This window comes from Lissotriton vulgaris, chromosome 2_1 (assembly GCF_964263255.1).
Source record: "Lissotriton vulgaris chromosome 2_1, aLisVul1.2, whole genome shotgun sequence".
NCBI classification, from domain to species: Eukaryota; Metazoa; Chordata; class Amphibia; order Caudata; family Salamandridae; genus Lissotriton; species Lissotriton vulgaris.
In genome coordinates, this window is record NC_141687.1 from 520,014,145 (window position 1) to 520,029,382 (window position 15,238).

Genomic DNA, 15,238 nt, shown 5'->3' on the forward strand with positions numbered 1-15,238 from the left:
TTGGGTGTCCATCAGCTAGATATAAGGGACATGCTGAATTTAATACTGGAAGAGGTCCGTGAAATGAAAAACAATAACAAATCACCTCTTTACATCAACGGTTGGGGAAAATTGAAGAAGTGATGACATGTTTCCCCATTAAACTCCAGGAGGGCGGAAGCCAGAATTTCAGTGTTGGAGGACCAAATGACTTTGGTCATTGGAGAAGTAAAGGAGGCAGCTAAAAATAAAAGGCATCTGGAAAAAAAACTAGAGGAACTTGAAAATCATTCTCAGAGATCCAACATCCGAATTGGTGGGGTTCCCGAAGGGATTGAAGGCTCCCAACCCCTCCTCTGGGTTAACGCATTTATAAAGCAGAAAGTGCTTCCCGAGTTTGAGGGCGATCTCACGATTACAAGAGCTCACTGCGTCCCAGCCCATCCTTTTCCCAATTCCACGATACCCAGAACAATTCTATATAATTTCGCATTAAGGAAAAAATCTTGACAAAAGCGATCCAGGAGAGGCAGTTTTTAGTAAATATAGTGCACATTATGTTGATATCAGATTGTGCAACAACTAGTGATCACTTTTCAAAGCATATTATATTAAGAGGTGCCTATAGGCATGAGTTATAAGACACACCTTTAGACTTTGCGTTTTTCAAGCCCACTAACTTTTTCACACAAGTAGATTTAACAATCCTTGATTTCACCTATCTTCTCATTTCTATGGAATTGCACAAATGCATTATTTGCAGGTAACGTATGAAATTATAGCTGGGTAATGGTCAATAGAGGGATTATCTTTCTTCCATGATTCCATCTGGAACACCGAAGTGGAAAACACCACATTTTGTATGGCAACCCATGTACAATTTTATGATATATATGCCCTCAAAACCTCTTCAGCTTAGGCTGAGCAGATTTAGAGAAGTCAAAGGGGAACCAGGAATAACAAAGCTGTGAGACACCTTGCGCCACGCCTTGGTGCCCTGGTGTCCTACTATTTTGGCAGTCTTCTTCCCTCACCTAAATACTGATGGAAAACAAGGTGCCGAATCCACAGAAAAGTAATACAATCACAAGTTTACAGGCATACCCCTAAAAATGGCATTTATAATATTTCACATTGCTATTCCAATGCGGCTATTGCATGTACAGTGTAGTTCAACACTGAGGAAAAGCAGCTCTGCTGTGCAACTGTACAGCTTTTTTCTCTGTGGGGAAAACAAAGATTGACTACTGTTCTATTTCCTGTCCAACCCTAGAAGTAGATATTTTCAAGCCTTTTGATGGAGCAAATCTATAAGCATTTCCAGGGCAGAATAAGATCAGAAAAGAGTTTGTGACTGTCCAGATAGCCAAGAACTTGTCAAGATTCACAAACTTAAAAGGCCCTCGCCCCATACTTCGGGTTTACTACCACATATTTGTACACAGTCGTTGCATATACCTATACTGTGGTAAATGCATTTATACCACTGATATATACTTTTGTGGTTATCCGCCAGGTGTAAATCTAGACAATTCTGGCCATAAAAATATACTTAGGGCTGAAAAATGGCTTGGTGAATTTTTCTCTTTGTGTGCTATTCTTCTCCCTCACTGTCACATTTTATAATGATATTACCTGGAACCCTACTCTGCCACCCTTAGATAGTGGCTTTAGATTCTGGTGCTTTGTCTAGTCTTATGTCAGAGTGAAACAAAAGGGGATGATGGATGGAGCGTTTGAGCAAATCAAACACTCACCCCCAGTCAACAGATCTGGGTTTAATCCATCACCATTCACTCAGCCACCCCAGTTCAGACATGGCCATATGCAAATCAGTCTGACCCTGTGCCTCATGGGAAAAGTCCAGCCCGAACTGCCAAGCCATGTCTTCCCTGGACCGGAAGCAAGCATCCCGGGACCGGTTTCGGATTCATAATCCTCATCAGCCAGGCTATCTTGAATCCAGTGGCCAAGTGAGCAAGGGACTCTTGTCTGAGCATACCCTGCCAACTTAGGGCGAACAAAGGGAAACAAAAGGGGATGATGGACGGAGGGTTTGAGCAAATCAAACACTCACCCCCAGTCAACAGATCTGGGTTTAATCCATCACCATTCTTTAGCTCACTCAGCCACCCCAGTTCAGACAAGCTATCCTGGCTGAAGACGGCTGATAGCCAGAAACTGGTCCTAGGATGCTTGATTCCAGTCCAGGAAAGACATGGCTTGGCAGTTCGGGATGGACTGTTCCCATGAGGCACAGGGTCAAGGCTGATTTGCATATGGCCATGTCTGAACTGGGGTGGTGTGGAGTGCAAAAAAACGATGGATTTAGGCCCAGATCTCTGTACTGGGGTGAATGTATGACATTGTTCTGCATTCTGTCCATCAATTGTTGTTTTTGCAATGGTCACCCCGAGTGGTAAGGGTATGCTCAGACGTGAGTCCCACGCTCTCCACACCGTTGGAGTGAAGCTATCCTGGCTGAAGACGGCTGATAGCCAGAAACCGGTCCCAGGATGCTTGATTATGTTCCAGGAAAGACATGGCTTGGCAGTTCGGGCTGGACTGTTCCCATGAGGCACAGGGTCAAGGCTGATTTGCATATGGCCATGTCTGAACTGGGGTGGTGTGGAGTGCAAAAAAACGATGGATTTAGGCCTAGATCTCTCTACTGGGGTAAATGTATGACGTTGTTCTGCATTCTGTCCATAAATTGTTGTTTTTGTATTAGTCTTATGTCAGAGCAGTGCACAAAATAAATTCAGGTTTTACGCTGACCTGATGTCAAAGCAGTGAATATCCAGGCTTCAATACTCATGTTTACAATAATGGCTTTTAACAGAAGCCATAAATAACGAGAGGATAAAAGCACTTGTTAGTAACCTAGAGCTGCTATGCGGCAATCTTTTATCCCAATAGTTCATATACACATATACTACAGGTACACCGTCTTACCGCTTGCACTGAACCCCTGGCTTATGAAGTGTGCCTTTTCTTTTCATTAGCTTCTCAACAGCATTTGGGTGGACAATGGGTCTCAGTGGGTACCGTTTGTATGTTCCTGGGTATTTCTTTTCCACTGCTTGTTCACGCCTATAACAAAAAAAATTATCATAATGTATTTTCAATCCATTTCTTGATAAATATTAAAACATGTTTATAAACATTACACTTTTGACTTAGAGCTTATTTTAATGCTTCAATTGTGTGGAGTTGTAGGGCTCTTTTATCATTCTTATGTCAGTTCCACTGGAATTTGGAAGTGAAAGTTGGGAAAATCTGTAGGGTTAGAGATTTCGCATTTTTTATCAACTCCTGGATTTAATTCTCTCTACATTTTCTCATTAGAGTTATGAAAGTGGACAGGTTTGATGCAACAAGTTGTTGCAAAGTGGTTATATGTTGGCTGCAATGCAAAACACTCCTAATGATCTTCATTCAAAATACAAATGAATGCTACCAGCATCTTAGTGCGTGTGCCACACATGTGCCCCCATGCTACCAGAGTTTTTATAATTTGAAAGTGAGAGAAAAAGGTATACAACCCTGGTGTAGGCATAAATATTTCTAGTTGTTAATGCCTCTTTGCCAAAGAATACAGGACCTTTGCCCTGAACTTACCTCTGCCACAAAGCGACAGTTCCCAGCAGATTACCTACCTCCCCTGCTGTTGCTATCTATACCCTATGCAAATCAACAAATGGCAAAAGACAGCATTAAAGTTTAACTATGGGTACGCAGTTAGTCATTTTTAAACATGAAAATTTCACCAATTTCATGAAATTGGGGACATTTTTAATACTGTACTTTAATAGGGAATGAATGGGGGAAGCATCAACATATTTGCTATTAATACCAACTTTTAGAAAAATAAATTTCCTGTTAAAAGATTATTGAACTTGAACTAATCAATTTCTTTTAGGACATGCTGTATATTGAAATTAACATAAGTTATAACTATCTACCAACCAATACACATTTTTCTTGAACAACATTAACTAGTGTAGCTTTAAAAAAAAATTGGACTGGTCATTTAAAATTATTTTGGGCCTTTCCAAAAATATGTTCAGGTATGATAAATATTTTATTGTAATCACAATATATCCTGAAATTATTTTAATTCTATGCGCAATCAATAAGTATTATTTTGTTTTACTTATTAGTACTTTCAAGGTTTTTTACCTGTGTTTGTAAACTTAACTTATCATTAGCGAGTACTAGTATATGTAAATATTGCAATACAAACATTACAGCTTATTTATGTTATATGTAGGTCACAAATAGGCCATATTATTTTTATTAAAAAATGGAGAAACCTGCACTGCCAGGGACAGATTGGCCATTCTAGCTACGGAGCAATTCTCCAGTGAAAGAGGATTTTGAGGCACGTGACATGCAGCTGATCACAAAGCTCCTGAATCATGGAGCGGGGCACTTGTTAGACCAAATATTGTCAAATTTTAGCAATATCCAGTCCAACTTGCCCCTTCCTTTGCACAGACCACGTGGCAGTCCTGTTTTCTACCCAGATTCTGTTGGGGTCTCAAACTCGAGATGATCAGATGAATTCCATGTGTAAGAATTAGTCCAATCTGGCTATTTCAGAGCTTAATTCATTGCTTGAAGTACACCGCCCCACACTAAGAAATGTAGGAGAAGCTGAGGCTGATACCAGCAAAATATGGATTAGATCTGCAGTAGACGTCTCGGCCCCCACTTTGTGGGGGAAACAACTTAAAGTTCTTCCTCAGGCACCTTGGTATAATGATGCCCTCCATCACATGAAAAAAACGTTTTTAAAGGCTTCGAAAGAACATGCCGCAAAACATACAATCAGGAAGACAAACATACCTACAGGATGGCCTTAAATGACTATTTAAAAAATTGCCACATCAGCAGAGCTAATTACTACACAAAACCTCTTTGTGGAGTTGTTAAGAATCTGTCTGATCAGAGTTCTACAGCCCCCATCACTCCTCTTACACAAGCTCAATGTGACAAGATCGCAAACTTTTTCATAAATAAAATAGATCCTATGCAAGCCACTTTCTCTGATACTTCAAGTGCCGGCACAAGTGTCCTTCCTCCACGGATGTTAGGTGCCCTGAACGTTTTGCCCCAAAAGACGGGTCTGCTTTCATCTCCTTGCTGCCATTAAGGCTAGCTCCCTGCTTGACCCCTGCCCCCCTTTAATATTGAGTAAGTTGGCCATGTTTACTATGGTGCCTTTAGCATGGAAGATGGCTTTCGTTGCACCCTTACTAAAAAAAGTCCAAATTCGACCCCCTTTTTTGGTCCATTATAGGCCAATATCTCTACTGCCTACTTTAGCTAAGGTACTGGAAAAGCATGGAAACGGGCAACTTACATCTTAGGTACAGCAAATGGAAATCTTGCATTCATCGCACTCAGGATTTAGGGCGGGTTACAGCACTCAATCCGCTCTCCTTGGTGTCATGGAATACATGCAGGGCCAATTAGATTCTAGCAGATCAGTGGCACTGAATCTACTAGACGTTAGTGTCGTATTTGACACTGTGAATCATTTCAACTTGCTCGGTCGTCTGGAAGGAATGGGAGTGCAGGGTACAGCCCTGGCTTTGATTAGATCTTTCCTGCATAATCGCACCTTCCAGGTATATTCACATCAATATAGTTTGAAATCCCATATGTTACTCTCTGGGGTGCCTCAGGGCTCGATCCTAAGTCCTCTCCTGTTCAATGCATATGTATGGTCTCTTGCTGAAACGTGGTGTCCCATGGATTGAATCTTTTCTCATAGGCCGACAACACAAAAATGTTGGTTTCCTTATCTACAAAGACAATCAGAATACAGAAGCTCTCAGTACCTGTTTAGCCCAAGTTTCAGCATGGATGAACAAACATATATTTGCTGAAACTAAATGGGGACAAAACAGAGGTCCTGTTAGGAGGTATCCATCCTCATCTCTGCTGTCCCCATCTCTAACCTTCTACTTCGGGCTTGACCCCCTCTCCAAAGCAGGTGGTAAAAAGTCTGGAATGATGATAATCTAATAGTCTCCAGATAAAGAAAGTAGTGGCCACATGTTTTGCGATTCTCAAGTGACTAAAGAAAATGTTGCCTTGTCTGCCGGCTACAGCCCAATATACAGGAGCGCAGGCGTTGGGGATATCCAGAATGGATTACGGCAATGTTCTTTACCTAGGTATTTATGTCTAAATTCCTGCTCAAACAACTCCAAATTGTTCAAAATGTGACAGCCTGTATTTTTATTTGTCCACCTAGGAATACTTCCACAGCCAGTTTGCTTTGTTCCTTGCACTGGCTGCCCCTTGAGCAGTGGGTCTAATTTAAGACAGTTTTGCTACATGTACAAGTGCTTAAGATTTTGGTGTCAAAATACAATACCAACCGTGCCTTGCGTTCAAGCCAGCTAGATCTGGCCATGATTCCCAGGATCAGGAAGTCACAGCAGGGCGGGCAGTCTTTCGCATAAATTGTGGAATGGTCTACCATTCTCACTGAGAGGTTGTGATTCGCTTGCACTGTTCCAGAAGAAACTAAAGACATGATGTTTCAATCGTTATAATTTGATGGCTGGCATAATTTGAAGTTAACAGACGTTTCCTTTGTACAGCTCTTGGAACGGTCCAAGCATTTGTTTTGGTGAGGAGGCCAGCGCTGGGAAACCTAACAAGGTAGGCGTGCACTTTACAAGTCACTATAACATAACATTTCAAACCTCTTTCAATCCAAATAAGGGATCGATACTTAGCAAAGTTTCACCTGTCTTAATCAGACTGCAAGTGGAATGCCTCACTGTGCATTGTTCTCAGGATGCTTCGTCCCAACAACTGGCCCCTGATGTCAAGGAAACACCACCGTACCAGCCAGAGGGGCTTGATGTCTCAACAGCTTGCCCACTGGCAGGCTGCAGCCCTGCAACTCCCAATAACAGTCATAGGTCTGTTATCACAGAGCGCCATTGCACCACCTTCCAATGCACTACGCACCACTTTCCTGCCACTCACCCAGTGAGAAAATGATTCTGCGGCCACCGTTACCAGCACAGATTGCAGGTGTGCCTCAACATGTTGCACAGTGTTAGACTGATAGGCTTACAGGAATGCACGGTGGTGCTTCCCACCATTCTTGCACCACCTACAGTGCCAGCATGCCTCTTCTCCACTACTGGATAATGGCACTGGAGCATATACGGAGGAGTCAAAAGTCTAACGCGGCTGGGCAAACCCCTTTTGCCCATTCCAAGAGATGCATAAGACGGCATCTCAAAAAAAAATTGTAGCAACATGTTCTAGTTAGGCACAAAATTTACTTATACAGACTTTGTTTGATGCTGTGGAGATATATAATGCTAATCACTCCTGTGGGACACTGTGAAATATTAGAATAGTTCACCAGCCCCACTTCAGAACTGCTTGCAACATATTACTTTTTTGCCAATGTGTTTGAAAAATTGTACTGCAAAATAGGTATTTTGGCTTTACTTTTCCTTGACCTCCAAGTATGCAAGGGAGACGGGCTTGTTTGCTCGATGCCAACATGGGCAGAATTGATCATTTTTGACAGTGTTTCCTTCAGCTCTCCGTATAGCCCTGAGCACTTCTGGTATCCAGAATATACCATCTTTCATTCTAAAAAAGTAGTACTTACCAAGCGAGATTCCACTTTTCCGACATGTAAAAAATTCAGAAAGTTAAGTATTTGTGTGTTAAATATTTTTGACTGTTCCAGTAGTTTAGCAAAAAGGCATGAACATTTTCACAAGAGATCTTTTCCTTAGAAATAAGAAAACAATCCTAAATAAGTAGCTTATGATTTGTAACTGATTTTGCATCTCATCTCTTTTCTATTAAGAAAATGCTTGTAAATACAATAATGGTGTCAGAACTATCTACTAAAATAAGCAGAAATTGATACATAAATCACTTGAATTTTCACTTATATTTGCTCACCAAAAATATGGCAAATTATATTTATGCAGGAGGACTTCATACTCTAAACATTTACACATAATAACACCTGAAGATTTTCCACCCGTAAAAGTCTGCCATATTAACTTTTTGCTTCAGGATGTACTATTTTTAAAAAGAAAATATGAAAATCTCGCAACTGCATCAGGGATACCAATGTAATTTTGCCCAGTTACAGCACAAAAAAATGTAACTTTGAATTGGTCTAGTTTAAAAAAAATATGGTGGAGATTTTTTTTTTATTGAAACCTAATGATGAAACTCGGCATCTTAATCACTACCACTTAGGAAGACATTACAAACGGTATCTAGCGTTCAGTCAATACGGCAGACAGCAAGGGCTTTCTTACTTTAATCCAATTCACACACACACACACACACTCATGCAGACCTACTTAATGAGTTCCTTCTCTCGGACCTCCAGCTGTAGCATGATAGCACTTAGTTCCATGTACAAGTTGTTGGCTCGCTCAAGTTTTCTTTCATAGTGCTCTCGTATGTCCAGTGCATGCCTGATTCAGGGATAAAGGCAGATGTTCATTGCTTTCACAGTATTGCTCAAAGTATACCAGAATCAAGAGAGACAGCTTGAAAGAGGACTGATATCATTTATTTTGATGGCACTTCATATTGCAGAAAAATGTATTCAAACACTATGCATCAAAATGCCCATGCAATTATAAAAACGTTCATTAGTAGATGCATACATTTTCTTTTAATTTTATCATCTTGAATTAAAATTAAAAACAAATTATTCGAGCTCCAATTTCTGTGCATTCCTCAAGGTATGACATTGATGAGCACGACCCAACCCTATCCTATCCTACTGTAAAAATGCAACAGAAGATTAACTTTGATATTAGGCTAGTCAGTTTTCTTGTTAGGTGCAGGTGTATTTACAGATAACTGAGCAAATCTACAAATAACGTATTTGCATTATTCAGATTTTAACCGGTAGGACAATCACCGACTTTGCTTTGTTCATGGAGCATAGTAAAACCATATGACCAGCTATAATTACAACCAGCATTCGTTAAATTAACCAGTATATGAGAAATATAAACTACAAAGCAACCAGAAGAAAACAGAAAACCCCAGTAAACTGCATCCTTGGCAGATACTTACATTTGTTCAACAAATCACAAACCAGAGGATGCTATTATCACAATGTATATTTATTTGCATTTTTGTAAATGAGCACAAACAAAAGTCTGTTTATAAAATACAAAACCGAATTGCCTTCCCTGCCCGTTGCGGTGAAGATATGTTGAAAATGCATTATATTAATCACAAGACAAGGTATAGGTCCAGCTGCAGATGAGTCTGGAAATTGCAGGCATTGGTTTTGTGCAAAATATCGAAATGCACTTACCTTACTGGTTACTAATATTATATAGTGATGTTAATAATAATAATTATAATTTTTGATTGGCAGAGTGAGTCCCACACATCTTTTTCATGGTTCTTTTGAATTATCCGTAGTTTTTCCTTTTTGTGTATGGAAATATTTTGTTATGCCATCAACAGTGTAAATTTTAATTTTCTTTGTGTGTGAAATTCAAAACATATAATATAAAACCATCTTGAAAAAAACTGTTTTGGAAAAAATCTGAAATCATAGAGAATGGAATTATTCTGCATCTTTGTGTCATTAATAAAAATACAACTTTGCACAATAGGTACCACACGGAGATTTGAATAATGTGCAAGTTCAAAGCCTAATTTTTAGCAGCCCAACCTGGTAAATATTAGGAGCTAGAAGCGACTGGAGGTAAAAAGCTGCAATGTTTCTGGGACTTTTCAAACCCTCTCCCACCCTCATTCTGTCAGCTACTGTCAAATCCTCCAAACTGCTAAGGGAGAGGAGAGAAGAATAGTTTTGGAACTAGCCCATACCCAAATGCACAACCATTGAACACTACAGGGTCATAGTGCATGGGCTGCCATGTAACGAAGAAATGGATACACGCTGCAGCGAGAGAGAAGCGAGCGGTCACAAAGACATTTTGGGTGTAGTTGTTGATGCAGGTAAGAGAGCTTCTGGCAGCAGAATAACAAAGATGTGCGAGCTGGTGTTGAAGTACAGTTGACTCCTTTCGCTTCATCGATGTGAGGACAGGGCGACAGGCTATTTCCTGCAAATCGGGATGGAGCTCAGATACATCCGGACCGTCCCATCCTCTCCATTATGGACAAAAGGGACGGGAGGAAAATGCAGGTGAGAAATGGAGACTGTGGAATTATGGGCACCAGGCAAAGGCTAGATGCAATATGGTCGACAATAAATCAGAAAAGTATCTACCATGGACAATTCTATGATGGCAGATTATAGAGTCGTGTAATTCCCTTTAGCCTAATGAAACTAATTGCTGTAAAAAAAAAACACAGCTCAACAAATACATGGGACTAAGGGGCATGTGCATACCAATTTTCGAAATAGAAAGCACTTCCTCACCCAGTCTGTGCAAACCTCATTATGTCAAAGGAAGTAATTTTACAAAATGATCACACGACTGAAAAGGACATACACTAAGACAAAGAAATACTAGCTAAAAGACCTGTGTGCAAAACTAACCAATGGTTTGGATGGTAAGAGTGGGGTATAGCAGAATGCATCATACTTCAACCAGAGATTTCACATCAAAGCACAATACATTAAACAGGAAAAACACCCCTTACTATAAAGCATAGCACAGTTTCCTACAAGAAGGAAGATGTGACTGTGGAGTGGTGGGTGGTGGAATGAGGAGCAGATAAGAGCTTACATTTGAATCAACGAGCAGCTGAGCTACCATGGTTACAGCATCTCTGACTGTATCACAGAATGCCTAAATTAGCTAATACATCAGAGTGGTGATGTACAGCTCCTCCCATTTAAGCAAACAGTTGCCCTTTGGATTATATTTATATGAAACAATGCAAGCTATGAAGGTATGGCTGAACCAATTTGAGTAACTTCTAATGATCTACTTTTAGGTTTTTACCTTTTATAGTTTGTGTGTTTATGTTTTTCTTATTTAACAGCTATGTGATGCATCAAAACCACTGATACTATCCAATGAGCCATATCCTATTTGCATTTAGCTACCAAGTAATCAATTAGTAATCAATTAAAAAGAGATGATTATAAATGTTTTTAAGTGTCAGAGTATCAGACTCTAGTCTCAGATAAATGGCCTACATGTAAGTATTACATTTAAACTTCAGATGGAGCCTGTGGTCGTTTTGAGGTATAATCATTTTAAGGCCAACCATGACAGCCTTAGCCACAGGGATTTTAAAAAGGGATGAGGATTCGCTATTTTACATGGCATGTATGCTGAGACTGAAGTCAAATGTAGGCGGACAAAAGTGTAAACTAATCCAGCCTTCTGAAGGTGAAGCAGGGTGCAAATTATATCTTGCATTGAGACCTTGAGGGATCTATTCATTTGATGATGTAGAAACCGCTTGGCTGGCAGCCAAATAAAAAAATATTTCCTTTCTAAACTAAATGCTGAAAATCTGCAGTGGTCACCTGTGATCAAATGTGGCTGCCAGAATAAAAAAAAAAAACACTAGAACGCATGAACATCACATCTCACCCTACATGTTCATGGACGTACCACCTCAAATTCAGAATTTATGTTAGGGTCTTTTATATTGTATTTAAGGTTGAGAAGAATGCTGGCCAGTCTACCTCAAATGATCTTGTTTGTTGTATTCCAAGCATGTCACAATACAACATTTTTAAGACTCAACCAACATTTTTAAGACTCGACAAAACTATCTAGTAGTGATCATATTTTTTCAAATGCTGCTAGTTGACCATGGAATACTACTCACATAAATAGAGCTTTTCTTAACAAAAAGGCAATAAACATTTAATAGCACACATAAATGAGAGCACTCATTCACCTCTTTTGTACTTGTATGCTGTGCACTCTATTTTGCTTTAGAACTTTTATAAATGTTTTTCTTTCATAGTGTTTATCTGTAAATTAATCAACGTATACCCTCAGAGTGTTGGAATGGTCTAGCCTTTGACAATCTATTCCTAAATTAAAACACACAGAACTGATGTTGAATAGGAGAGAATGGTGTGATACAATGGTTACAGTACCTCAGTTCATCTCTTCGACGCTTGATCAGTTCTTCATCTAAACGATGTATGCAGGTGCCTTCACTCTTAATTTTTTCGAAGTGCTTTTTAACTTCTTCTCGCCATTCAGCCTTCAGAGAAAGTAGTTAACATTTAAGGTTTTAAAATTATTCATAGCCCAGTATTTACATGTACATTTTGTAGCATAACTCCATCGCCCCCTTATTGTCATGAATATTGGTGTAGAGCACAATATATCAGGAAACAGTACATTGGATTAGCCAGAGAATTTATAGCAACATTAAAAATAACTTAATGATAATTTTTGGCCTACAATATCATCACTATAATCAATGTTATTTATGTTACATTTTGGCAGTAAGGCCAATTCAGAGAAGGATCCAAACTACCTTGTCAATATCTCCACACCAATTCCACTTTTTTCATTCCCCATTACTTTAGAAAATTCTTTGAATCAACACAAACTTTGATAGTGAACCTGAGATTTGTAAAATAACTATTGATTACTTTCATGTTCACATTCTGAAATCATCAGAAACTGTACCCTCTGGTGAATGTAAGTAATTTGAGCATGGAAATTTGATATTGGGTGTAAATGGCACAGTAGGAATGATGAGTTAGTTTTGTAAGTCAAATTGATGTTAAAATGATGGATTGAAAGTGCTGTTTGATGGTGGGGTCTAAATTAGTTCTTAATTCCTTAGTTACACTTCTCTGATCAGAGTTTTTAAATAACCCTTGTTTAGCTATAGGGGAGATGGGTCGTGGATTCCCTCCTAGGCCATCACCTACCCAGTCGGTATTTAGACAGACTTCTTTTCGTCTCTATGGTTGTCTCCTCCCTTATCCTCACTTTCTCACCTCCCCTACCCCCCACTACTTTTCTCTCTCCTTTCTCTCCTCTCCTAATGTATCGCTGATTATTTGATGTAATGTGTAATTGTTGATCTTTTTCTGTTATACTGTTGAACCACATTGTTGAACTTCCTTTCGTCTCTCCTGTTGTCTCCTCCCTCACCCTCCCTCTATTTTTGTCTCTCCCTCTATCCTCTCTCAATGTACTGAGACTCAACTATTTTGTCTGACGCCCGATGGAGCTACCTGGTTTAGCTATAGGGGAGATGGGCCGTGGATTCTCTCCTTGGTCATCACCTACCCAGTCGGTCTTTAGACAGACTTCCTTTCGTCTCTCCTTGTTGTCTCTTCCCTTATCCTCCCTTTCTCACCGCCCCTTCCACTACTTCTCTCTCTCCTTTCTATCCTCTCCTGATTGTATTGCCTATTTTTTGATGTATTGTGTAATTGTTTAACTTTTTCTGTTACAGTGTTGATTCTCATGTAAAGCGCTCTGATACCTTCGGGTCTAACCAGCGCTATATAAAACTCTTTTAAATAAATAAAAATAAATAAATACCTGAGTTTTGAAGTACGTCTCCTGTGGTGTACCGAGCACATCAGCAGAAGCAATGTCAAGGTGCATGAGGATCTGTCTGAAGGAGGGACGATTCCGTGGTTTGCTCTGCCTGCAAGAAACATATGAACAGAAGCGGTTTTCCAGATTATTTAATGACTTTCAAAGCGCAATTATCAAGAGCTGGAAACAATAAATAAGTAGTATTGTAACTAATTAGAGCACATGCAATAAAATGCATAAACAAGAAGCTTCTTTTTATTGATGTTTTTACTAGTTTACTATTAGAATGCATACAATCCCATGTACTGAACAATATAGTGAATCCAGACATGTGCATAGTACAGCAATTTACCTAGCTTATTTGTGTTTGTTTTGTACCATATTTGATTTTAAAAAACTAAACATGGTGTTTACTAACAAAATAAATAAACAATAGCAACTATTAAACATAAAACTACATTTACTTTGGCTAATGAACAACAGTCACTATCTTATTATTACATTTTTGTAAGCAATTTTCACTTGGACGCTTTAATATTTCATGATATCCGTTGAGGAGAGGATATGGAGAGTACTTTTATATTACAGCAGAAAAAGTGAAGTGTAAAATGGTTAAATTTTTGTTTACTTTTCAACAGTACAATAATGACATGTAATATTTTGTTTTGCTGTAATTGATCTACATACTTCAGTCTGTCTTCCTTTTATTGTAATGTCCTGTATGAAAGATTGAAACCAGTTGAGAAAATGAAGAACAGACTCTAGAGGCAAAATAATACCATAAGAATTGACTAGAGGGAGGCCTACTCCTGTAATCATGCACAGCCCTTGCAACACCTTCTAAAAGTAATGAAGGAAGCAACAGGATCAGAATGTAAACACAGCTTTACATCCCTGTTTCCTAGCCTTTACCAACCTACTGAGTGGCTAAATTTGGAATGAGGTCAACTTTTTGATGTGATCAGAAGTCAGAGGATGTCTGATGTTACTGTCACCACCTCTGCAATTGTGTTTTGTGTTGAATTCCATGCCTACACTGGAGCTTATCAACGTTTTATAATGTTTGCTTCATCAGTGTTCCTCATAATGTAAGGAGACCGAGCATAATAGTGGTTTAGTCTGAGTGAACTAGAGTCATTGGTGTGCCCCAGTTTCCTGCTCCAACTGCAAAACAGCAGACTTATGTAGTACAGAATAGGGCAGTAGCTTAGTAAGTCTTGTGGTAGTTTATGGATTCCAATTGTTCTGTGCTGTCACTATTGGGGCAAAGCAAAAATTGTCTAGTCATACTTATTACTGCAATGTGCATGGCAAAGAAATTGTTCTGATTAACCGGGGTGGGCGAAGAGTCAAGCGTGAGGTAGTAGAAGTTGGCCAAGTCTGAAATATTTTTAATAGTTTCTTCTTTAGGGATGGAGCCACACTGGATGTGGGAGAAAGTGACAGAACACCAGGTATTTGTGTTTATATTAGGGGGCTTATGTGAGGTAGGTGGATAGCAGCAGACACAAAATTGCTTTATCTGTTTTGTGATGTAAGAGGAAAGTAGAGTAATAATATAAGAATGGTGAGTACTACGTATCACTAGATGGGAAGAAGCAAAACCCGAAGAAGGTAAGAATGTGACAGGGTTTCAGGTATTTTTGTTAGGTGACTGGAAAAATGCCATCGTAGAGTAGCAGATGAAGATATGGTACTAATCTGTAATATATCTATTGTGGGACAAAAAAAAAAGAATTGGTTGAAGGAGACCACACACTATTGTT

The 15,238-nt window shown here is 39.3% G+C and overlaps 1 protein-coding gene across 2 annotated transcripts in view; it reads right to left on the bottom strand.

Moving 5' to 3' along the window:
- MAP3K13 (mitogen-activated protein kinase kinase kinase 13) overlaps positions 1 to 15,238 on the bottom strand; it is a 624,460-nt gene that overhangs the window by 124,495 nt on the left and 484,727 nt on the right. For both annotated transcript variants that reach the window (XM_086955435.1, XM_086955436.1), the window contains 4 exons: positions 13,473 to 13,581; positions 12,059 to 12,168; positions 8,352 to 8,468; positions 2,935 to 3,072 (listed from right to left, as the gene is read on the bottom strand). In XM_086955435.1, the coding sequence (XP_086811561.1) occupies positions 2,935 to 3,072; positions 8,352 to 8,468; positions 12,059 to 12,168; positions 13,473 to 13,581 (474 nt within the window). The remainder of the gene's footprint in view (positions 1 to 2,934; positions 3,073 to 8,351; positions 8,469 to 12,058; positions 12,169 to 13,472; positions 13,582 to 15,238) is intronic.